General features: G+C 39.0%; 1 protein-coding gene across 1 annotated transcript; it reads right to left on the bottom strand.

The window, feature by feature from the left end:
* Positions 1 to 9,433: 9,433 nt before the first annotated feature.
* ndufs7 (NADH:ubiquinone oxidoreductase core subunit S7) lies at positions 9,434 to 22,475 on the bottom strand. The gene is made up of 8 exons (XM_038308409.1): positions 22,393 to 22,475; positions 20,991 to 21,027; positions 20,523 to 20,597; positions 20,317 to 20,437; positions 19,255 to 19,434; positions 18,605 to 18,651; positions 16,271 to 16,359; positions 9,434 to 9,847 (listed from the first exon to the last, which is right to left on the bottom strand). Exons 1-8 carry the CDS (start codon positions 22,406 to 22,408, stop codon positions 9,750 to 9,752), a joined length of 663 nt encoding a protein of 220 aa, XP_038164337.1. The 5' UTR covers positions 22,409 to 22,475; the 3' UTR covers positions 9,434 to 9,749.
* Positions 22,476 to 23,629: the final 1,154 nt, after the last annotated feature.

Genomic DNA, 23,629 nt, shown 5'->3' with positions numbered 1-23,629 from the left:
GGCTTTAGCAGCTTAAAGGTGAGTGAAAGTGTGTTGCTGCAGCTAGCTCAGTTAGAAGCTAAGGACTGAGGACCCGTTTTTCTTATTCTTTCTCTTCCCATTCAGGTTGTAGATGACCTACAGCCATGAAAGTTACTCCAATTGAAGACAAGATATAGCTTTAGCTTAGATAAAAATCATTTTTCAGATACCTTTTACGGTTTTTACTCAGCAGTCGTTTGTTCGGAGGGGTGCTATAGCAGCTTAAAGATGACAGAGTGTGGTGCTGCAGTTTAAACAAAGGGAGGAGCAGGTGGGATCAGCCATTTTGTTTGTGCTTCGTTTTGGGTTGTGAAAGACCTACAGACATGAAGGTTACCCCAGTCTGAGACAAAGGATAGATGTTTCTTTCACTGAAAGAATTTTTCTAATACCTTTTACGGTTTTTGCTCAGCAGTCGTTTGTTCGGAGGGGTGCTATAGCAGCTTAAAGGTGACAGAGTGTGGTGCTGCAGTTTAAACAAAGGGAGGAGCAGGTGGGATCAGCCATTTTGTTTGTGCTTCGTTTTGGGTTGTGAAAGACCTACAGACATGAAGGTTACTCTAATTGAAGTAAAGATATAGCTGTAGCTTAGATAAAAATAATTTTTCAGATATCATTTATGGTTTTTACTCAGCAGTCCTTTGTTCGGAGGGGGGCTTTAGCAGCTTAAAGGTGAGTGAGAGTGTGTTGCTGCAGTTAAAACAAAGGGAGGAGCAGGTGGGATCAGCCATTTTGTTTGTGCTTCGTTTTGGGTTGTGAAAGACCTACAGACATGAAAGTTACCCCAGTCTGAGACAAAGGATAGATGTTGCTTTCACTGAAAGAATTTTTCAAATACCTTTTACGGTTTTTGCTCAGCAGTCGTTTGTTTGGAGGGGGAGCACCTGGAAGCTAGCTGACAGTTAGCTTCTGCATCAGCCTGCCTCAGTGCAGCTGCTGACATCTTAGTGTGAGGCGGCCGTTTTTTTAAGATAAAACATTTTGTTCTTGCCTCACGGCCACATATTTGGAGCTACAGTCACCATTTTTGGTCAGTTTGTAGGCTGAAACCTCTGGACTCACGCAATGTCTTCGGAATTACGGTAGGATTAATACTTTTCCTTAAAAACCCTCCAGACCGATCTAAAGTCGATGAGAATCAGAGCATTTTTCCATTGGTTTTGGAGCAGAAGAGGGGAGAAAAACGAATGACATTATGTGTTTTGAACTCGTCATAAACATTGTTCTGAATGACACACATACACCAAAGTTGGCATAGTTGGAGTCGAAGGATGGCTGACGCTCACGGTGAAGAAATTTTTTGAATAACTCATACGGTTTTTGCTCAGCAGTCGTTTGTTCGGAGGGTGTTCTAAGCACTTTAAAGCTAGGGGACAGTGAGCTGCTGCAGCTAGCTCAGCTAGGAGCTAAGGACTGAGGACCCGTTTTTTCTTTTTCTTTCTCTTCCCATTCAGGTTGTAGATGACCTACAGCCATGAAAGTTACTCCAATTGAAGACAAGATATAGCTGTTGCTTAGATAAAAATAATTTTTCAGATACCTTTTACGGTTTTTACTCAGCAGTCGTTTGTTCGTAGGGTGCTTTAGCAGCTTAAAGGTGAGTGAGAGGAGCTGCTGCAGTTAAAACAAAGGGAGGAGCAGGTGGGATCAGCCATTTTGTTTGTGCTTCGTTTTGGGTTGTGAAAGACCTACAGACATGAAAGTTACCCCAGTCTGAGACAAAGGATAGATGTTGCTTTCACTGAAAGAATTTTTCAAATACCTTTTACGGTTTTTGCTCAGCAGTCGTTTGTTCGGAGGCTAAGCACCTGGAAGCTAGCTGACAGTTAGCTTCTGCAGCAGCCTGCTGCAGTGAAGCAGGCTGTCGTTTTTTTAAGACCCAAAAACATTTTAAACTCGCCCTCACGGCCACATTTTTATAGCTACAGTCACCATTTTTGGTCAGTTTGTAGACTGAAACCTCTGGACCCACACAATGTCTTCGGAATTACGGTAGGATTAATACTTTTCCTAAAAAACCCTCCAGACCGACCTAAAGTCGATGAAAATCAGAGCCGTTTTTCATTGGTTTTGGAGCAGAAGAGGGGAGAAAAACGAATGACATTATGTGTTTTCAACTCGTCATAAATATTGTTCTGAAAGACACACATACACCAAAGTTGGCATAGTTGGAGTCGAAGGATTGCTGATGCTGATGGTGAAGTAATTTTTTGAATAACTCATACGGTTTTTGCTCAGCAGTCGTTTGTTCGGAGCTGTTCCTCCCATTCAAAAAAGACTGAGAGCGAAGGAACAGATAGTGCTGCGCTTTTCTCTCTGTCACTGACAGGCTCGTTAAGCGTTGTCAAGGTAACCGTGCTTCAAACAGATTTTACCTCTGCTGTTTTAAACAGCACATATTAATCTAATGGAGGGTGAAAGCACTGATTTAACATTGGGAAATGGATACTATATGACTGCTGTCCATGACACTTCTCTTGCCACTCAACACTGATAGACTTTCAAAATAAGACTCCAGGGACCCTACAAAATAAAAGCCTCTATATTTTTTACATATATTTATTGCCCTATATGGCTCAACATTATGACCCAAACACAACCCCATTTTAGAGAATAGACTCTAGGAGACTGTTTAAAACACACCCTAAGGCAAATTTCAAAATAAAAGCCTCCCATTTCATCTTCATCTACTGCCCTAATAACATGGAAAAAAGAGTGATTTAACGATTGGAAAGTCATCAACTATCATTGCTGGGTCTGAACATTTTCTCTAAACACAACCTCTGTTGGACTTTCAAAATAAGACTCCAGGGACCCTACAAAATAAAAGCCTCTAGATTATACTAATGCAATAATTGATGCAAATGGCTCAACATTATGACCCAAACTCTTTCAGGTTGTTTTTATTAGACTCTAGTGACCTTTTCAAAAACACACCCCAGAGCAAATTTCACAATAAAAGTCTCCCATTTACTCTGTAATACAGCAGCTATTCACCTAATAACATGGAAAACCAGTGATTTAACATTTGGAAATGGATTCTATATCACTGCTGGGCATGACCCATCTTTTGATGCACATCCATGATAGACTTTCAAAATAAGACTACAGGGACTCTACAGAATAAAAGCCTCTTCCTTATACACACTCATACATTCTGGCATATTGCTCATAGCCATTTGTAATTTCATCACTGCAATGGCTCTGAGCATGCGGGCGGAGCCCGCCATTGGTGATTTCATCACTGCAATGGCTCTTAGAAGGCGGGCGAAGCCCGCCAATGGTGATTTCATCACTGCAATGGCTCTTAGCAGGCGGGCAGAGCACGCCATTGGTGATTTTTTTCATCGCTGCAAGGGCTCCTAGCAGGCGGGCAGCGCCCGCCAACTGCGCTTTACCCACTGCGGATCAATATGGACAACCCATATTACCCTTGTGCATCATATGCTGTGCACGTCTATTTCCCAGATTTCAGCACAAGTGGCACACAGCTCTCTTTGCCCATGACCTAGCCCTCTTTCCTTCCCTCAGCAGCCCTCAAAGGCGTAAGCAGTTGGTCTGGGGAGCCCCAATGTCACTTGCCAGGGCCGTATTGGTCCAGTTACCCAGACGGGCAGTAGGTGGCCCCCCTCAAAATTTCTTTAGAAATTTTCTAGTTGGATTTTTATTCTTTCAGAATATCATTTGACTGGTTTTACTCGCCTGATTATAACCTGCAAAAGTCCACCAAGAAAAACCTTTAAGATCTTGCTCAGACCACGCTTCCCCGTTAGAGGTCTTCTATACACCAGCAGGCTTCCTGCTGTGAATGCATCTCATTAAAGTCCACACTTTAAAATAATTACTCACAGTATGGTAAAAAAGAAAAACATGCTTTGTTGCAATTTGTAGTCCAAGATGTTCTCTGGATTGCAGACTCATGTTATTTATGTTCAGTTATATATATTATTTATAGCTAGGAAAAAATGCTGGCATAGTTAAAAAGTTTCCCAGGATTGGTATCTTAGAAATGGTTTTAAAAGCACACAAAGTTGTTTATAATATGAAGGAATTTATAAAGGAGTTTTCCTGAAACATTTAAATGAAGTTTTGTCTGTGACCTCTATAACTAGGTCATCTAAAGGCATTCAACGTGAATTTAAACAGTATATAGTCCAGATTAAGCAGAAATGAGAAATGATTCCGAAAATTATGCCAACAATTTACTTAAAGCCCTGAAAAGTTGTTATAATAAAGGTGATACGAATGTGGAAACTTGAGCCATAAATATTATTTATGCAAATAAAGGATCGGTTTGATATATTTGAAACTAAAACTTACCAATAAGCATAAGACTAAAGAATATATCTGATCTATTTTAATAATGCCACTTCTCATTTGGGGTTGGATACTTCCCTCCTCAGCGCTCAGCTCTGTGGTGGAGCATGTAACAAGCCCTTTATCTAATTCAGATTTAGCTGGAGAAGGGATCATGTAACAGTTGCAGATCGGTACCTCTTCAGGATAGGACCTGGGCAACATCTGCAAAAATTCCAGCACAACCAAGGACATTCAAAAGTCACCAGATAAGGAAAAAGAACTTGTATTCATGCTGATACAAGCACAACAGAATGCTAGCATAAAGGAAAACAAGCAGAACAATTTACTCTGAAAACCCCCTTATCATTATGGCACATGGTGTGATGGGGTCCAGCATTATGCTGGGGAAGAATTGTCCTTTTTAGCAAAGTTGAGGTTCTACTCAGAGTTAATGGAAAGTTAAATAAATCAGAAGCTGAACTGGAGTTGAGTCAGGGGCAAAGGTCAATTTGCAGCACAGAAAATAGTCAAATATTTAGCAAGTTTCCTGAATTGATTTTCACCGTCAATCTCAAACCATTCTGATTGATCTTGGGCTGTTTCACGGCTTAGAATGAGAAAAACATTAATTCTGCAGATACAAAAAAGCTCTAAGAGGCATACCGTGAAAAACCTGCAGCTGCAAATCCAACTAATAAGTATTCAGTCAGGGGGACTGCATCTTCTTTCCACCTCATAATAATGCAGCCATTCATGTCTTCAGCAAAACATGGAATTTATAAGTACAATACACTCACCGGCCACTTTATTGGGTACACCCGTCCAACTGCTCGTTAACACTTAATTTCTAAGCAGCCAATCACATGGCGGCAACTCAGTGCATTTAGGTATGTAGACATGGTCAAGACAATCTCCTGCAGTTCAAACCGAGCATCAGTATGGGGAAGAAAGGTGATTTGAGTGACTTTGAACGTGGCATGATTGTTGGTGCCAGAAGGGCTGGTCTGAGTATTTCAGAAACTGCTGATCTACTGGGATTTTCACGCACAACCATCTCTAGGGTTTACAGAGAATGGTCCGAAAAAGAAAAAACATCCAGTGAGCGGCAGTTCTGTGGGCGGAAATGCCTTGTTGATGCCAGAGGTCAGAGGAGAATGGCCAGACTGGTTCGAGCTGATAGAAGGGCAACAGTGATTCAAATAACCACCCATTACAACCAAGGTGGGCAGAAGAGCATCTCTGAACGCACAGTACGTCGAACTTTGAGGCAGATGGGCTACAGCAGCAGAAGACCACACCGGGTGCCACTCCTTTCAGCTTAGAACAGGAAACTGAGGCTACAATTTGCACAAGCTCATCGAAATTGGACAATAGAAGATTGGAAAAACGTTGCCTGGTCTGATGAGTCTCGATTTCTGCTGCGACATTCGGATGGTAGGGTCAGAATTTGGCGTCTACAACATGAAAGCATGGATCCATCCTGCCTTGTATCAACGGTTCAGGCTGGTGGTGGTGGTGTCATGGTGTGGAGAATATTTTCTTGGCACTCTTTGGGCCCCTTGGTAACAATTGAGCATCGTTGCAACGCCACAGCCTACCTGAGTATTGTTGCTGACCATGTCCATCCCTTTATGACCACAATGTACCCAACTTCTGATGGCTACTTTCAGCAGGATAATGCACCATGTCATAAAGCTGGAATCATCTCAGACTGGTTTCTTGAACATGACAATGAGTTCACTGTACTCAAATGGCCTCCACAGTCACCAGATCTCAATCCAATAGAGCATCTTTGGGATGTGGTGGAATGGGAGATTCACATCATGGATGTGCAGCCGACAAATCTGGGCCACTGTGTGATGCCATCATGTCAATATGGACCAAACTCCCTGAGGAATGCTTCCAGCACCTTGTTGAATCTATGCCACAAAGAATTGAGGCAGTTCTGAAGGCAAAAGGGGGTCCAACCCGTTACTAGCATGGTGTACTTAATAAAGTGGCCGGTGAGTGTAGACAGGCATGCATACTACTGCCATGCGTTTAAATATAGCCACTTGAGAAAAAAGTCTGTTACTGCTGGCAGAGACAGACAGTACAGTACGTGTGTCTCAGTTTATGGTTGGAGATAAGTTGAGGAGGAGATAAAAGAATGAACACGTAGGAACAAGTAACCACCTGGTGAGGAACCATTAATCATTAGACGGATGGATGATGCAACAACAGGCTGAGCTCAGGTGGGAAAGCAGCTGCTGGTGGTTCAAAGATCTGAATCAAGAATTTACTGCATGATCATTCCTGGTAATACAACAGGGGAAGAAAGGAAAAAAGAACTAAAAGAAAGCTACGTTTACATTAATTGTCTACCTGCAGAGAATTTATATCTGCATTTAAAAAGAAAAAATTCTGATCTAAAAAAATTTGAATTTTATTTATATATATTTTTAAAGTAGCTGCTTGCATTCTACAGATTATGCTTTGTTTCTTATTTTCTGTATCATTAAAACAGCCATTGTACTACTGAAGGACTAGGATTAAAACCTGTATTTTTAAAGTTGTGCTCATGTTAAACAGCATCTTTAACTGATTGATGTTAAACTATATTAGCCTGCTATGAAATGCAGCGAGTTGAACACATGGCTAATTAAGTACTGATGCATTAATATTGATTTAACAGGCAAATAAAATTCTGTCCAATTATAGGAGCTTATTGTCCTTAGCATAACTGTTTGCAGCAAAACAAGGAAAAGTGCAGCCAGCACAGACAAACTAAATGAGTTTCTCAAACACTCTCCAAATGCATAAACCTTTGCATGTTCACACTTGTGTTGCATCAAATTATGCAACATTTATTTGAGCTTTTTTTTTCCATGTGCAGGTTATCAGTTACACAAAAATATAGATTACTTGCATGTATTCATATTGGTTTTGGCCCATTTTTCCTTTAAAATGATTAAGGATGCAAAGCAACAGTTGTGGCTGAAAAAGCTAAACCCTGCAAATTATTTTCATTTTTAACTTGACTTCCATAGAAGTCAAGTTAAAAAATCTAAAGAGCAACAGTTCAATCATTACTATTTGTCAGTCATTAATCAAAACAAAAAGCAATGGAGCTAAAAGTATGTTTAAAAGAATAATAATCCTCACAGACATTTTTCCCTTTTCTGCCGTTCACTAAGTGCCAGTTAATTGTTCATGTTTCTCAAAACATTTTTCTTCTTATATTTAAAGTCTGAAGTTAACTTGCAATAAGAGGGAAACTCATCCCGTTTCCTTGGGCTGCCAGGAGGGCTGTACTGGGCTCTAAAAATGGCTCGGGCATTTTTGGTGGCCCACCATGATGAGTTATATTTAATGGGGAAACACTTAGAAAACCAGAGGAATTAGGTGAACGTTGAGTGGTTTAAAAAATGTAGATTTGAAGAAATGAAAAAATAAAACCAATTGGGTAAAAGGTCACTTAAATATTGACTAACTGATCATAACATCTGACAGCCTTTGGCCAGCGTGAAAACGAGTGTTGGTCCATCTGAATGCCCAACAGTCAATCCAGCTCTGGTTGCTGGTTCAAACCCCAGCTTCATGCCTTATTTGCATCCTTCAGGAAGACTCTTCAACCACCTTTCCTGGTGTTGGCGCCACTGATTCTAAGGCAGCTCGTCTTCTGTCATGTTGCTCCAGGAAGCAGTAGCTAACCACCATCTAATCATGTGGGAAGAAACTTGATAACAAATGAAGGTCATTTATAATTTATAAAATTTGGATTTTTACTATATAAACAATAACCAGGAAAAAATCTCCAATTAGAAGTGCTCACTTATTTTTCTATTAATAAACAGAAATATTCTCTGTAAATCTGACCTTCAAAAGGAAATTTTCTGGTTTTGTGGGCATTTAAACCTACTTGATCTACCTAAAGTGATTTTGGTAATTAAAGATATTGGATTTTATGTTGTGAATGCTCAGCTAATTGTTCCAATAAATATTTCAGGGTCTATCACTGGTCAATGTGATTTACCTGCAGCTTCATTTAGTTTAACTAACCAAACAATTAAGATATCATCTAAAGTTTAAATGACCACTGTGGACACAGCAGTACATAAACCATATACTAAATCAATACTCAAATATGTTGTTGTAACAGATATTTTCACATGAATAATCTACCGTATTTTCTTTAGCGTAACTCACTATAAGCCACACCCACTAAATGTTTTGAAAAAACTGGAAACATACATATATAAGCCACACTGAGCTATAAGCTGCTGGTAACTTCTGAACTGTCTCCCGCCAAACCTGTAGTGGGAGCTCTACATATAGCCCCTGGAGAAGAATGCTAGCTCCTGTTAGCTTGTTGGCTTGCAGCAGTGAGAGCCTCTGCTGAAAGATGGAGCTTTATCATCTCTTTATTTCAGCTTGTCAGGAATTTAGCACAGTTTCATCATTGGTTCAGCAGCTTTAACGCAGCAAATAAATGTTAAAATGTGTGAATTCAGGACATTTGTTCCGTCTCGTGCCTGCTGCTAGCATTTTCTTGTGCTAAATGAAAATTAGTCCCTTATTCTTTCATTTCCAACATTGACTTCCCCCTTTGGCAGTAAAAATCCACAGAAAAGCTGCACCTTCTTATAAGCCGCATGGTCCAAAGCGTAAGAGAAAAGGCTTATAGTCCAGAAAATATGGTACTTATATATTTAACTGATGCATTAAGGTAAATACAAACTGTTTGGGGATTGGTTAGGGCATAGGGCTTGGAATCCTGAGGTTCTGAGTTTGAGTCCCACTCCCACAGACTACCACTGGGTCTCTGAGAAAGACCCTTAACCCCACTCTACTTCCCGGGCGCCGCACAATGGCAGCTCACTGCTCCCCAAGGGGATGGGTTAAATGCAGAGATAAATTTCTCCAATGTGAGATCAAGAAAAGTTAGATAATATTTTTTTCCTTTATTCCTTAAATTGTGTTTCAGTGGTTCATCATTTTGTACTTTTAGCATCGCATTTTGTGGATCTGTGTGAATAAGAAGGATGTTATGCTGATCTCAGATGACATCTGGTAGCTCAGGTTCATCTTCTTAAAACAAGGATCACAATAATGACAAAAGGAGCAACAATCCTGAATTTGTATGAAGCAAAATTTATTGGAAATGACATTTAGGGATACTGAGGTTCACCGCTTATTTTGTTTACAACCGAGTGCATAGTGCAGCTTAATCCCCCCTTAAGTTAACTGTTCATTCTGTTAATTTCTGGTTTAAAGACCCAGAAACCTAAACTGAGCAGATGCTGTTTTGTCTCAGATTAAACAGCCTTGAATAACTAACTCATTTTATTAAAGTTTCTGCAGCTCTGTGGAAGAGGAGCAGATAAAGCAAATAAAACCAGAAATACTGCCTTTACATACACACATATTTATACATATATACTACACATTTACTTCCGGTACCAGATTTTAATCTTCTTCTCTCGCTTGATTTTCTTCTGCAGCTGCAAAGTGCCATAGAGGAGAGCCTCTGCCGTAGGAGGACAACCTGAGCACAAAAAAAGAAGCCATGAAGTATGAAAACTACAAAATAACTAACAGGACAAGTCGATCAGGAAAATAGGTGCCCTGCTGGTTTTCATAGCGGCCATGTTTACCAAGACTCTGGTATTAATGTAAATGGAGCAGGAAGGTTACAGTTGCCCTACATTTAAAGCAATGCATTAAAGACTGAATATTGAGGAATTGCTGCTATGAGAAAATGTCCCTCCATCTAAAGTTAAACACGTTATTTTGAGTTCAGTCAAACTAGCAGATTGTCAAAACAGCCTGTTCCTCAGAAACAGATTCAAACCATCAGCCAGACCAACTGCTCTGGTAGAACCAGTGGTGATAGGAGCCAATCATTTTAATTCATAGGGTCTGAAGCTGCAGGACAGAAAGATTAAAACTAAATCAATTATTAACCAGACACATTTATCCTTCATCTAATGTAGTAACTGAATCCTCCATAAAGGATTTTCTAACTTTATTCAGAATATTTAATATTTAATTACCGTATTTTCACGACCATAAGGCGCACCGGACTAAAAGGCGCACTCTCAGTTATGTGTCCCATTTCTGTATTTAACACACACATAAGGCGCACCGGACTATAGGGCGCGTTTTTTATATACAGGTACAAGTCCTCTACTACCTTTAAATACCTCTACTGCGTATTTAAAAATACAGCGGGGGCAAAACTGAGTATGACTGTGCTTTATTCATGTATTTATTACAAAGTATTAATCAAACCTGGCAGCTGGCCGTGAGACAGAGACATCGCAGATGACACAGCGCTGTGATCACTCCTAAATTAACTTAAAATCCTGAAACCTGCTGACGGAATATGTCCGCTTTTATTGCCGGTATCCTGGTGCCTGCAGCTAAAATTATTTAGATGAAAAACACCTGCCAGCAGCCGCGGTGAACCCCAGGCTGCCCAGCCTAGAGGCTGCTGATGAAGAGATTTCTGCTGTCGGCGCACCGCTGGTATGTGGGGGTCTGAGCGCCTCCGACAGAAATAGATAATCTGGATGAACTGACTGCAATTATTAAGTTTTCAGGTGGACTTTCTCACTTAAAAACATATTAAAACTACTTTATTCCCACTGATCACAGCAAATATAGCTGCAAGATTTAGATTATTTAGATGAAAAACACCTGCAAGCAGCCGCGGTGAACGAAAGGATTTCTCCTGTCGGCGCACCGCTGGTATGTGGGGGTCTGAGCGCCTCCGACAGAAATAGATAATCTGGATGAACTGACTGCAATTAAGTTTTCAGGTGGACTTTCTCACTTAAAAACATATTAAAACTACTTTATTCCCACTGATCACAGCAAATATAGCTGCAAGATTTAGATTATTTAGATGAAAAAACACCTGCCAGCCACCGCGATGAAGAGGAGGAGACGCGCCGGGGATGCTGTTGAATTAAGTTTTCAGGGAGAAAAATACAGCGGGAGCAAAACTGAGTATGATTGTGCTTTATTCATGTATTTATTACAAAGTATTAATCAAACCCATCAAAGTCATCATCCTCTGTTTCTGAATTAAACAGCTGCGCTAAATCAGACATGCCAGTTTCCCATCTTCGCTGTCAGTCACTTTCCGTGCAGCGCAGCTCCTCAGAAATAATGCCGGCTTTTGCGAAAGCTTGAACAACAGAGCCAGCAGACACTTTAGTCCAAGCATCTACAATCCATCCGCAAACGGTGGCGTAATCTGCCCGGCGCTGCCTTCTTATCCTGAAACTGTGGTCTCCGTCGGTCATCCATCGCTCCCACGCCGCTCGCAGCCTTACTTTGAACGGCCGCTTCACACCGATGTCGAGCGGTTGAAGCTCCTTTGTCAGACCCCCGGGATAACGGCGAGCACAGCGTTCATTTGATTCACCTTTTTTTCACATCGGCTGTGAGATGGGCACGCAGCGATGGTGATGCGTGGAAAAAACCACCTAGTCTTCTCACATACACCTGCCTCAGCCACGCATCCATCCAGCCTTTTCCATTTGCGTTAATATCATATGTCATCAGAGCGCTGTCTGTCTCGCTGGCAGCTCCCAGATCAGCTTCTCTGATTGGTTGATGCGGCGCGTCCAGCAGCAAAACTTCAATTTTTCCATCTCGAGCAGCAGAAGCGCGGCGCTTAAGATGCTTAAACGCTCCCGACGCGCTGCACCAAAATGCGCTGCGGGACCTTTTGCTGCACCTATATGCGCGTCAACCATTGACTTTGCATGTAAACTCGCTGCTTCTGCTGCACCTGCTGGGTCCGGTTCACACCGATGTCGAGCAGCGTTAATTTGTTTCCCCATGTTTTTCACATCAGCTGTGAGATGGGCACGCATGGAGTTACATATTAACAGCGATGGTGATGAGTGGAAAAAAAAACACCTGGTCTCCTTACATTCAGCCACTCTTTCATCATCTCCTCAATGAGGTGGTCTCAAAAGTCGCAGTTACAACACACATAAGGCGCACCGCACCATAGGGCGCACTGCACATTTTGAGGGAAAAAAAAGACGTTTAAGTGCGCCTTATAGTCGTGAAAATACGGTATATTAAGTTTTAAAAGCACTAGATTCCATTCGATTCCAGACAAAATTAAGAATGTTCCATAACAATCTCTTTGTATTTAATTAACTAAAAATGTATTTCAATAACTTCGATTTTCAATCAATTATAGACCCTGCTTTAATGGCCATGATATCATAGACCTTAAAGAAAACCTTTTGAATATGGTCAGTTCTTATAGTGAGATCACCTTAGCGCCACACACCACCGATGCAGCTAGTGTATTGAGTATTAGTTGCAAAGACTGAACAGTAAATTAGATATATTTTTTTATGAAATTGTTTATTTCTGTATAGAAATGCTGAAACGGTGAATAAATTATGAACAAGCAATATGAAGGTGAACGAGGAACTGATCAGTCATATCGATAAATGCTCGAAAGAGCACAGAGAATGTAAACATGTGTTTAATATTTTTTATTTAATTACTGAACTAGAATAACTGTTCAACTATAACCTTATTTATTAAGCATATGCATGTGAATTTTAAAATATTACATACCGTATTTTCACGACTATAAGGCGCACCTAAACGTCTTTTTTTTCCCTCAAAATGTGGGGTGCGCCCTATGGTGCGGTGCGCCCTATCTGCGGACGTTGTTGAGACCACCATGAGTATGTGAGAACCTTAAAGGGGGAAGTGTGGGCGTGGCTTGTGTATAAAAGAACAGGTATGTGCTTTATGCAGAACATTGTTGTCTTAACAACCCTGGAAATGGCAAAGAGACACGCCTATGAAGCCCAGTTTAAACTGAAGGCTATCAGCTATGCAGAGGAACATGGAAATCGAGCAGCTGCGAGAGAATTCAATATAAATGAATCGATGGTTCGCAAGTGGAGGAAGCTGGAAAACGAACTCCGACTGGTGAAGAAGACGCAGCTGAGTTTCCGCGGACATAAGGCCAGGTGGCCCGAGTGGGGCCAGCGTTTCAACGGTCACTGTTCGACTAAAAGCAGTAAAGCTGGCGGAAGAAATGAAAATTGAAAATTTTCAAGGAGGTCCATCGTGGTGCTTCCGTTTTATGAAACGGTGCAATTTTTCCATCCGGACCAGGACTACAGTTGCTCAGCGACGTCCGGCGGATTATGAGGAAAAGCTGGCGAGCTTTCACTCCTTCTGCAGCAAACACATCGCTGACAAAGTCATCCAGCCAAGCCACATCACCAACATGGACGAGGTGCCGCTCACTTTCGACATCCCGGTGAATCACACCGTGGAGAAGAAGGGGACCAGCACTGTAGCGATACACACAACGGGGTATGAAAAGGCGTCGTTTACTGTTGTGCTTGGCTGCCACGCAAATGGACAGAAACTGCCGCCTATGGTGATTTTTAAAAGAAAGACTTTGCCTAAAGAGACTTTTCCAGCTGGAGTTGTTATTAAGGCAAATGAAAAAGGCTGGATGGACGAGGAGATGATGAAAGCTTGGCTGAGGGAGGTGTACGTAAGGAGACCAGGTGGTTTTTTTCCACGCATCACCATCTCTGTTAATTTGTGACTCCATGCGTGCCCATCTCACAGCCGATGTGAAAAAAAGGTCAAAGAAATGAACGCTGTGCTTGCTGTTATTCCGGGAGGTCTGACAAAGGAGCTTCAACCGCTCGACATCGGTGTGAACCGCCCGTTCAAAGTAAGGCTGCGAGCGGCGTGGGAGCGATGGATGACAGACGGAGAGCACAGTTTCACTAAAAGTGGAAGGCAGCGCCGGGCAAGTTACGCCACCGTTTGCGGATGGATTGTAGATGCTTGGACTAACGTTTCTGCTGGGAATATTGTTCGAGCTTTCGCAAAAGCCGGCATTATTTCCAAGGAGCCGCACGGCACGGAAAGTGACTCTGACAGCGAAGAAGAAGGGGAAACTGGCATGTCTGATTTAGCGCAGCTGTTTAATTCAGAAACAGAGGATGAGGACTTTGAGGGGTTTGATTAATACTCTGTAATAAATACTTGAATAAAGCACAATCATACTCAGTTTTGCTCCCGCTCTATTTTTCTACCTGAAAACTTAATTCAACAGCAGCCTCTGGGCCGCGGCGCATACGGGCTCACCTCCGCAGATGTTTTTTCATCTAAATAATCTAAGTCTTTTTAAGTGAGAAAGTCCACCTGAAAATTTAATCATTGCAGTCAGTTCATCCAGATTATTATCCTGCCTATGGTTTAAGTTAATTTATGCGTCAATAAACGAAGAAGAAGGGGAAACTGGCATGTCGGATTTAGCGCAGCTGTTTAATTCAGAAACAGAGGATGAGGACTTTGAGGGGTTTGATTAATACTCTGTAATAAATACTTGAATAAAGCACAATCATACTCAGTTTTGCTCCCGCTCTATTTTCTACCTGAAAACTTAATTCAACAGCAGCCTCTGGGCCGCGGCGCATACGGGCTCACCTCCGCAGGTGTTTTTTCATCTAAATCTTTTTAAGTGAGAAAGTCCACCTGAAAATTTAATCATTGCAGTCAGTTCATCCAGATTATTATCCTGCCTATGTTTTAAGTTAATTTATGCGTCAATAAACTGTATCAGAGGAGTAATCCCAGCCCTGTGTCATCAGCGATGTGTCTCTCACGGCCGGTTCCCAGGTTTGAATAATACTTTGTAATAAATACACCTTGCAGCTTTATTTGCTGTGATCAGTGGGAATAAAGTAGTTTTAATATGTTTTTAAGTGGGAAAATCCACCTGAGAGGACATGTACCTGTATATAAAAAACGCGCCCTATAGTCCGGTGCGCCTTATGTGTGTATTAAATACAGAAATGGCACACATAACTGAGACTGCGCCTTTTAGTCCGGTGCGCCTTATGGTCGTGAAAATACGGTAACTATAAAATAACATGTATAAACTCTAAATATTACTTTACTAAGGTTGATGTTTTCCAGTTGCAGCTTGTGAAGAACTGACACAGAAAAACCCAAGAAGAACCTTTTTTTATTTTAATCACCAACTGAAACTAAAGATATATTCAATAAATTAAAACATCTGCTTTGTTGAGAATAAAAGGTAGAATCTCCATTTAGGTATTAGAAATAATTATTTTCACTGAGCCTACATTTAGCATTAAAGGTATATTTTATTGGTCTTTTATTTATATTTAAGGTTAATTAAATGTGTATTTATTGGTTGTAAGCATTCAATTATCAGGGTTTAAAACATCAGATTATGTTATTAATCTTTACAATGTGTTCAACTTAATGGATTTAATTACTTTACTGAAGTATAAGTTCTAAAGTAAGTTTTCTAAACATTCTAATCTACTGAATACGGATGAAATTTGGTTCAATTCTTGTTATGGATAAATGTTTGGTTTAAAGTTAAAAGGAGCAGGGCTCTTTGCTGCGTTACATTGTGGGCTTTGTGGAGTGCAGAACAAATGAAAGCTCCCAGCACCATATTAAACCAAAAAATGAACTTAGAAAGCAGTAAAATATCAAACATCTGGTATTAAAAGTAAATTAAACTGATAGTCTTTCAAACTTTCCAGCATAAAGCCTGTAAAGAGGTTCCGTAAAGTCAATTTAGCAGATGGCGAAATCTGACCCTAGTTAATCTAGGAATCCACTATAGGACTATAAAGACTATATAAGGTACCTGTTAAACTAATTTTTTTTTAAATTATACATCCTAAAACAAACTGTTTTTTGACTTTCATCTCCAAGATCTCTGCATGCATCTGAAATGAGTCTGAGCAGCAAACAGTTTGTGAAGAGATGATTTCCATGCTTTTTTATTTTTAATTTCTACCAGGCAGCTGAAATCCAACAGACTAAAAGCTCTATATCTATAAACATGTTCTGCTGTGCAGTTACTATACCACCTGTCAGACACCTCCAAATGATTTAGAAAAAGGCTTACCTGGAACATAAATGTCCACGGGCACAATGCGGTCACAGCCTCGAACTACAGCATAGGAGTAGTGGTAGTAACCTCCTCCATTGGCACAACTAGGGGAGGACAATCATAAAAAAAATACTACCTTTTAAAAACTTTATTAGATTGGAGGTAACAGCTGAGCAATAAAAAAGCCCAAAGTAAAGGCATCCCACCAATGGTTGCTAAGATTAGCTTCAGCTTTAGAGCAGTTATGTGGGCCAACACTGCCACCAAGTGTTTTATCCTGTTAGCTTTACTAAACCAGGCTAAGAAGGGAACTGTCTAACTCACACGCAGCTTACCGACTTTATCTTAACAAGAAGTCCACAATAAAACATCTTAAAAAAAATAATAATAAATAAAAAAAAAAAAAAAAAAAAAAAAAAAATATATATATATATATATATATATATATATATATATATATATATATATATATATATATATATATATATATATATATATATATATATATATATATATATATATATATATATATTACTTAAAGAAAAAAAAGCACATTAAGAATGTGCACGATGTAGGTCTAAAAATAAATAATTTATTTGTCAATAAACAAACGTCAGAGGATATTGTTTTTTCCCCCCCAAATTATGTGTTCTGTCTATACTAAATTTTTAACCAGTCTAATCCAATCCAGCTTTTTTTTATAAAGCTAGACAGAACCAAACATATTAAAAAGGCACCAAAATGGAGTTAAAAAAATAGCTAAAATTAGACAGGTTATAAACATTCAAAACAGATATAACACTAACATTCAAAACAGAGATAACACTAACTGGAGTAAAACCCTAATCTCAAATGATGCCAAAGGACACAGTTAACAGTATGTGACCATGCTGGGGAAAAAAGAAAAGAAATAATAAATAGATCAACCTGGACTGCAGCAGCCAAAATACTTCAGACATACTACATAGCAGTGAAGTAAATGAAATCCACATTTAGGTGGTGAGTTGATAGAAACCGTAGCGAGCATCCTATGTATCGCCAGGACATCTCAGGTCATCAGAAAACAGTTTAATCTGTGTTTTCAGGACCAGACTTCAACACTTTAATAAACTATTTATCTTAGATGTTTTTATCTATGTAGGTTTATTATGTTAAAAATGATTTCTTTACACCTGTAAGTGCCTTTTTTTCCCAAATGAAAAGAAACAAATACTAATACCACAAACCAGGACAATATTTTACTCTCCATTGTGATTAAAGACATAATAAAAGCCAATACTGACCCAATAAGTCTATATTACTTACAGCAGGTAAGAATAGCTTCTCATCTCAAAACTAACCTTAGATCTTGGGACTTATTGTTAATAATGAAAAGTCTGACAGAAGTATAATGAAAATATGAAATCACTTCCAAAGGTTATCATGTTCCTTTTATTAGAAAACAATAAAAACCAGCAGAAGCCCATTCTGCTTAGTCTGTATTATACAGACCTCATCAATTATTTTACTGATTCATATGTGATGAACATAGCATTTACATTTGCTTAAGGATCAAAATGATTATTTTATGGGTTAAAAACTCTGTTAACAGACTTAACAGTTTATTATTGAATTAAATAGAAAAAATAGGCAAAAAGTAAACGCATATGTGCATTACAATAGGTTCTAAGGTTAGAATAAATTAAAAAAATCAGGGACTGTCTTGAATTTCTACCATCATCTGTTGTGTCTTCTGCTTACTGCTTCACCTATGTGCTGTATTTACAGACGTGTGACGCAGATCTAACAGACAGAGCAGTGCTGTGCTGTTCTATCTGATGACAAGTAACGTTCTTCTTCTGATTCAGTTTTATCTTTCTCTAACAGTGACTGAAATCTATCCACATCCGATTCTTCGCCGCCATCTGTTATCATCCACTCAAGAAGCAGTTAGTTTATGTGCTTATGTTCCCTTTTTATGTCTTGATTGAGCAACAATTTCACAAAAAACGCTGGAAGACATTTTTTTTTTTTTTAAATAGGGATATTTTACCCATATTTGTCAAAAACTCCTCATTTCAATGGAGCGATGTTCATTTTACCAGGATTTTATCAGTGTTTATACATATGTGTGTGTGTGTGTGTGTGTGTGTGTGTGTGTGTATAATTGTAATGAGGGGGAGGATGTCTCAGGCACTATGAAAGACTGATGTCACCAGAATAAATGTTTATCCTGTTATTTGTTCATTTTACAATATTTAGGTTTAGCCAATATCTGGATTTAATCTGGTAGAAATCAGAAATTGATTAGAATAAGTCGACTGCTAAATCACAGATTCAAAACAAAGAGTCAGGATGGAGTTAACTCACCTTCCCATGGAAATTACGTATCTGGGCTCAGGCATCTGGTCGTACACCTGTTAGATGGAAGGAGCTTTTAGTTGTGGTTATATAAGAACGGCCTAAACTAATCTGTAGATTCAGCTGGAGCTCCATGCCCGTCTGCCAATCCATCAACAGCCCGGTCCTAATCCAGCAAGCATTAACAGAGCTATAGTGTTCCCATCACTCCTATTTTGCACACAGAAATGTCTGACATTAAAATCAGTGATAGCAAGCTGAAAATGTAGAATTATACCTTATAGAGAGGAATTGAATAAGAGAAGGAAGAGGTTAAAGTATCGTCAGATAAATAGATCTCTAATCCACTGCTGATCATTGTTGGAGTTATCATTTGGTTTCTATACATTTAGATATTCTTATTTAGAGTTTTAATAATGTTTAAAACTGAAAAATCAATGTTTTGATACAGTAATGGACAAAATGCTGGACTGAGAGATGGTGATCTATTTCTGCATAATGATGGATCGACAGTTGGACTGATTCCAGTGCGGATGTGACATCATATGGACATCCACCAACATTCTCAATGAGGCAGCTTTTTTGGGAATTCAGAAAACTCCAGAGGAAATAGGGTCTTTACAGGAAACCAGGAAGTGTTAACCCATTTCTCCTCTCACCTTTCGCAGAGCTGGCGCCATCTTATTGGTCAGGGTTCCGGCCACAATCATGACATCGGCCTGTCGAGGGCTCGCCCTGAACACGACTCCGAAGCGGTCCATGTCGTAACGAGGGGCCGCCATGTGCATCATCTCCACTGCGCAGCACGCCAAACCGAAGGTCATGGGCCACAGAGAGCTCTGACGGGGAAAACACAGCAGTGATAAGAATATTTTTTTAATCAATAAAAATATACCTTGATTTGAAGAAATTGCTAATGGAAGGCAAGAGCTCATATTAATGTAAATACTAGTTTAAATGAGCAGATTTCTGAGATGTGGATTGCCATTCCTTCCCTAAAAATTATGGAAACGTTCACGTTGTTGCAGATTGTTTATTTTTATAGATCTTCTTAATCGTGTTGCTAAATTGCTGCATGATAGAGGAACTAACATGAAGCTCATGTCACCTTATGTCCCCCATATCAGCTGCTCAGTGAATCAAGCAACCTCCTCAGAGGAGCAGAGGGAGGTACAAGGGTGTGGAAGGATGTCAACGTTGTTAGCATGTTGGCATTCATGCTTCAGTGACAGCTGCAATTCCAGATAACATGCAGCTCCCCTATGAAGCCACTTTAAAGATTTATGAAGCTTGGTAAAGTCTGAGATAATTTTTACCAACAGGTGAGTCCTCTGATGTTACAGTATGAATCAAATCCTGTGGAGCTCCCAAAATAAAAACACTCTAGCCACGTGTCTGACGTTAACATGTCAGCTGGTATTGGCGATGTTGCTTCCAGCCATGTTCACGTGCATAATAGCAACATCCAGAAACAGCTGACATTTGTACCAGTAACACAGACTATATCATTTAGAAAAGCAAAATATGTCAAGGTTTGTTGTGTCGACTTTTCAACCCAGCAGTAGGTCTGCATGCCCAGGTACTTAAAAAAAAATAAAAAAGAGCAGTGGTTTGATACTTTTTGCCATTAGAGTGCATCCAAATGATGTAAGGTTTAACTTTGTAGATCAATTCATAACCAACAGTAACAAAGCAATGCCACCTCTCTCCCACATACTTACTCTGCGTGCCCAGTTGACTATATCATCTAACTTCGCCACCACATATTCCCCCTTGCTGCTGGCCACTGCTGCAGGTTTGGCTGCTGCCACAGCTGTGCTTCTCTCTCTGCTTGGCACCACACTGCAACACAGTGATGGAGGAGGGATTTAACACGCGTTCCCTGAGGATTCGAGGGGGATTATGTCAGTCTATCAGCATAGCTTACCTTGTGGTTGTTGTGTTATCGCTTTTAGCACTGCCATGTAGGCATTTCTGCTGGATAGCAAAAACTGAAATTGGCCTGATGGGCACAAAAAGAAAGAAGATGAATAAAAGACATCTTTTTAGAATTACCTGAAAAAATAACCGATGAAAGCATGAAGAAAATGTAGTATTATAGGAGAAAGTGGCTGTGCTGTGAGAGGGAGAGAAAGGGGACAGATGGAGGGACTTTTCTTTTTTCAAGAGGACTTATTTATTCTGAGTCTCTAAACTTCATGATGCATTCAAGCTTAGCTAGTCTGTTCCTCTGAAAAGCAGACAGGCTGAACACTCCAGCTGTCAGCAGGAAACAGCAAATGCTTCTGTATTTGCTTGCGACAGCCGGATATTATCTTGGATATTTATGACAGAGGACCATCTAATCCCCCCACTAAATACTACCGGTAAGTCATTTCCTAAAACACAATCTTACCTGGTTGAAAAAGAGCCAAACAGAGCCAGGCGAGGTGCTGCAAAAGTAAAATTGGTTTTACAAACAGAAGGAAAAATGATAAGGTAAACCTCAGCATTTCGTGACTTTGAAAGATGAAAAAACACTACCTTTACGTAAAAACACAACTATAAAACATCAGCAATAGTTATATTGTTAATCAATAAAAAGTATGGGGTAACCTTGAGCTCACAGCAGGAAACTACAGACAAAATTTCCTCTGTAAATATGAGATTCTTTATTTCGGTTTGTTAACACTTTCAATCATAATTTCTTTTTTAATAATAGAAATAATGCAATCAATTCTTTTAAAATCAAAATAGTTCAAATGTGAATTTTACAGGGAGGAAAAGGTGAACTTTAAATTTGCCCAATTATTTCAATTTATACCATCTAAATAAGGTGCGTAATTTTCTGTCCGCATCAGTCAGACATGTAATATCTGAATTAGGAAGGTTTTCTATTCCATAAAGTACTCTTTGGTTTAATTCAATATTATGGTTGTGTGGTGCAGAATTGTTATATTAATGGAGGGCAAAGACAAAAAACGAAGTAAAATGTACAGTTCAATGTTCTAATTGGATCAAAGCCTTTTGTTGCTTTTAAGAGCCTGCTTAAAAATAATCGATAATTTTATCAATAGTGTAAGAAAATTCTATTGTTTAATTAAATCATTTTGTTTTATTTTGATGTCCAAAACTGTTCATGCTTTTGTGCAAAAACTATGCAGGTCATCACTGAAAAACATCGCAAGCCTGTTTACAACTTGCTGATCAACATTTAAAATAGGAATTATTGTTTATTAAATATAAAATACCCAATAACAATACTCTATGACACGTTATAAGAGTCAAAGATATAAATAGACGAACTAAACATATAAGCAAATGTGTAAGTATATAATAATTAGTGTTATGCTATCATTTTAACAGCCAATAAACAGTTGAAATGTAAAATCTAACTCTATATTTGAAACCTAATCAGTTATAATTAAAAGTCCAGAAAATATGCCGAAATGGTTCATCTAGTTGAGTTAATTGAAACCTTTTATTGAATATTTTTTCATCAAGAGTTTAAAAATACAGCATCAAAATTCCCTTTAACATTTTAAAAATAGTGGCATCCTGCTAAAATAATGATATAATGTAGTTTTTTGTAACTGGGACTCATCATGTAACTGTAGCAGCTAACCGTTTGCTAACGCAGACGGAGCAAGGTCAGTATGCGACGTCCCTGCAAATTACAAATACGACCTCCAGCAATGTCACAAACCAACATACTGACATATTCCCAACGTATTTTAAAAATATAATACCGCATTACGTCGAAAACCCGAATACTGCGAACTATAAACGCGAAAAGGTTTCATCAAAACAATACTCACCCACCAGCGCCGCCATCTTTGATATTCTGGTTACATCAAATCGACTTCCGGTGAATAAATGAGCTCGGCCAGTTGGGGGCGCTGCTGCCTTCTTTTTTTCTTTCTTTCTTTCTTTCTTTCTTTCTTTCTTTCTTTCTTTCTTTCTTTCTTTCTTTCTTTCTTTCTTTCTTTCTTTCTTTCTTTCTTTCTTTATTTATTTATTTATTTATTTATTTATTTATTTCTCTATTCTTTCTTTTGCTGTTGTGCTCTTCTGAGTAAAGAGAACCTATAACTAAATAGTCCAGTTGGGTTTATAGTTACATCACATTATCATTGGCTTAGAGTTTCAACGATGATAAACTAGTTCTGCAGGATTCTAATCAAAGCCAGATTTGTTACGTCAGGGAAAAATAGGGACATTTGTCTTATTCTCCCATTTACTGTCTGGTATAAATGATTAGTCGGGTCACAAGGTAATATTTTTCAGGACAGAATCCCAGCATCCCTCTAACCAGCAAAACTTTTACATTTGATTATCCTCTTGCAAAAGAAAAGTATAAATTAACCATGAACGTTACCTATAGGGCACATTTGAAACAACACAGACCACAAGCTCTAGACAAACAGATAAATTAAAAGTTTATTCATTAAAAGAGAATTAATACAAATAATAAGAGCAATGGTGCCTAGAAATATTACAAAAATAAATATTTTCCGTTTAATTTTCTCTGCCAGGCCTGTCTTCAAGTTATATTTTAATAAAACAGTTAAATATTTTGTACAGCATGTAATCATCAGGACAATCTTGTGTTTAAAAAGATTTAATCAAGTTAATATTACTTTTATATTGTTTGTGCAATCCAGCTGCAGCCTGACTCTACTGGCTCAAACTATTAGACAGGTGTTATCATTATAAACAAATTAATCTCCATATTTACCAACCTTTCATGTCTGCTGAACATGCATTGAAGCATTTAAGGTATAGGAATCAGATGTGTAAACAGATTCTGCTTTATAGTTAAGATTTAAAATCTAAGCTGGATTTAGTTTTTTTATGTTTGTTTTTAAATAAAAATGTCTGTTTTGGTGATCAAGCAGAATTTGTTGGAAGATTAAACGATGAGATATGATATAACCCCTACAAAATTATTGTGAAATAAAAGTGTTCATAGATTCATTGAAAGTCTCTCAGTTTGTCTTTTATGTTCTATATTATGCTTCTGTTTAAGCCACTATAGTGTTTACACATAGCAGC

This window comes from Cyprinodon tularosa, unplaced genomic scaffold (genome assembly GCF_016077235.1).
Source record: "Cyprinodon tularosa strain WSP-4 unplaced genomic scaffold, ASM1607723v1 ctg636, whole genome shotgun sequence".
Lineage (NCBI taxonomy): Eukaryota > Metazoa > Chordata > Actinopteri > Cyprinodontiformes > Cyprinodontidae > Cyprinodon > Cyprinodon tularosa.
Note: the sequence above shows the minus strand (reverse complement) of the source record. Positions and strands in the feature narration are given on the sequence as shown.

What these genes read in the sequence shown, in the direction of transcription:
- ndufs7 (XM_038308409.1), bottom strand. An exon ending in TACGTAATTTCCATGGGAAG is followed by an intron (nt 16,360 to 18,604) that starts GTGAGTTAACTC and finishes GTCCTCCCCTAG; the next exon opens with TTGTGCCAATGGAGGAGGTT. An exon ending in CGTGGACATTTATGTTCCAG is followed by an intron (nt 9,848 to 16,270) that starts GTAAGCCTTTTT and finishes TTTTGTGCTCAG; the next exon opens with GTTGTCCTCCTACGGCAGAG.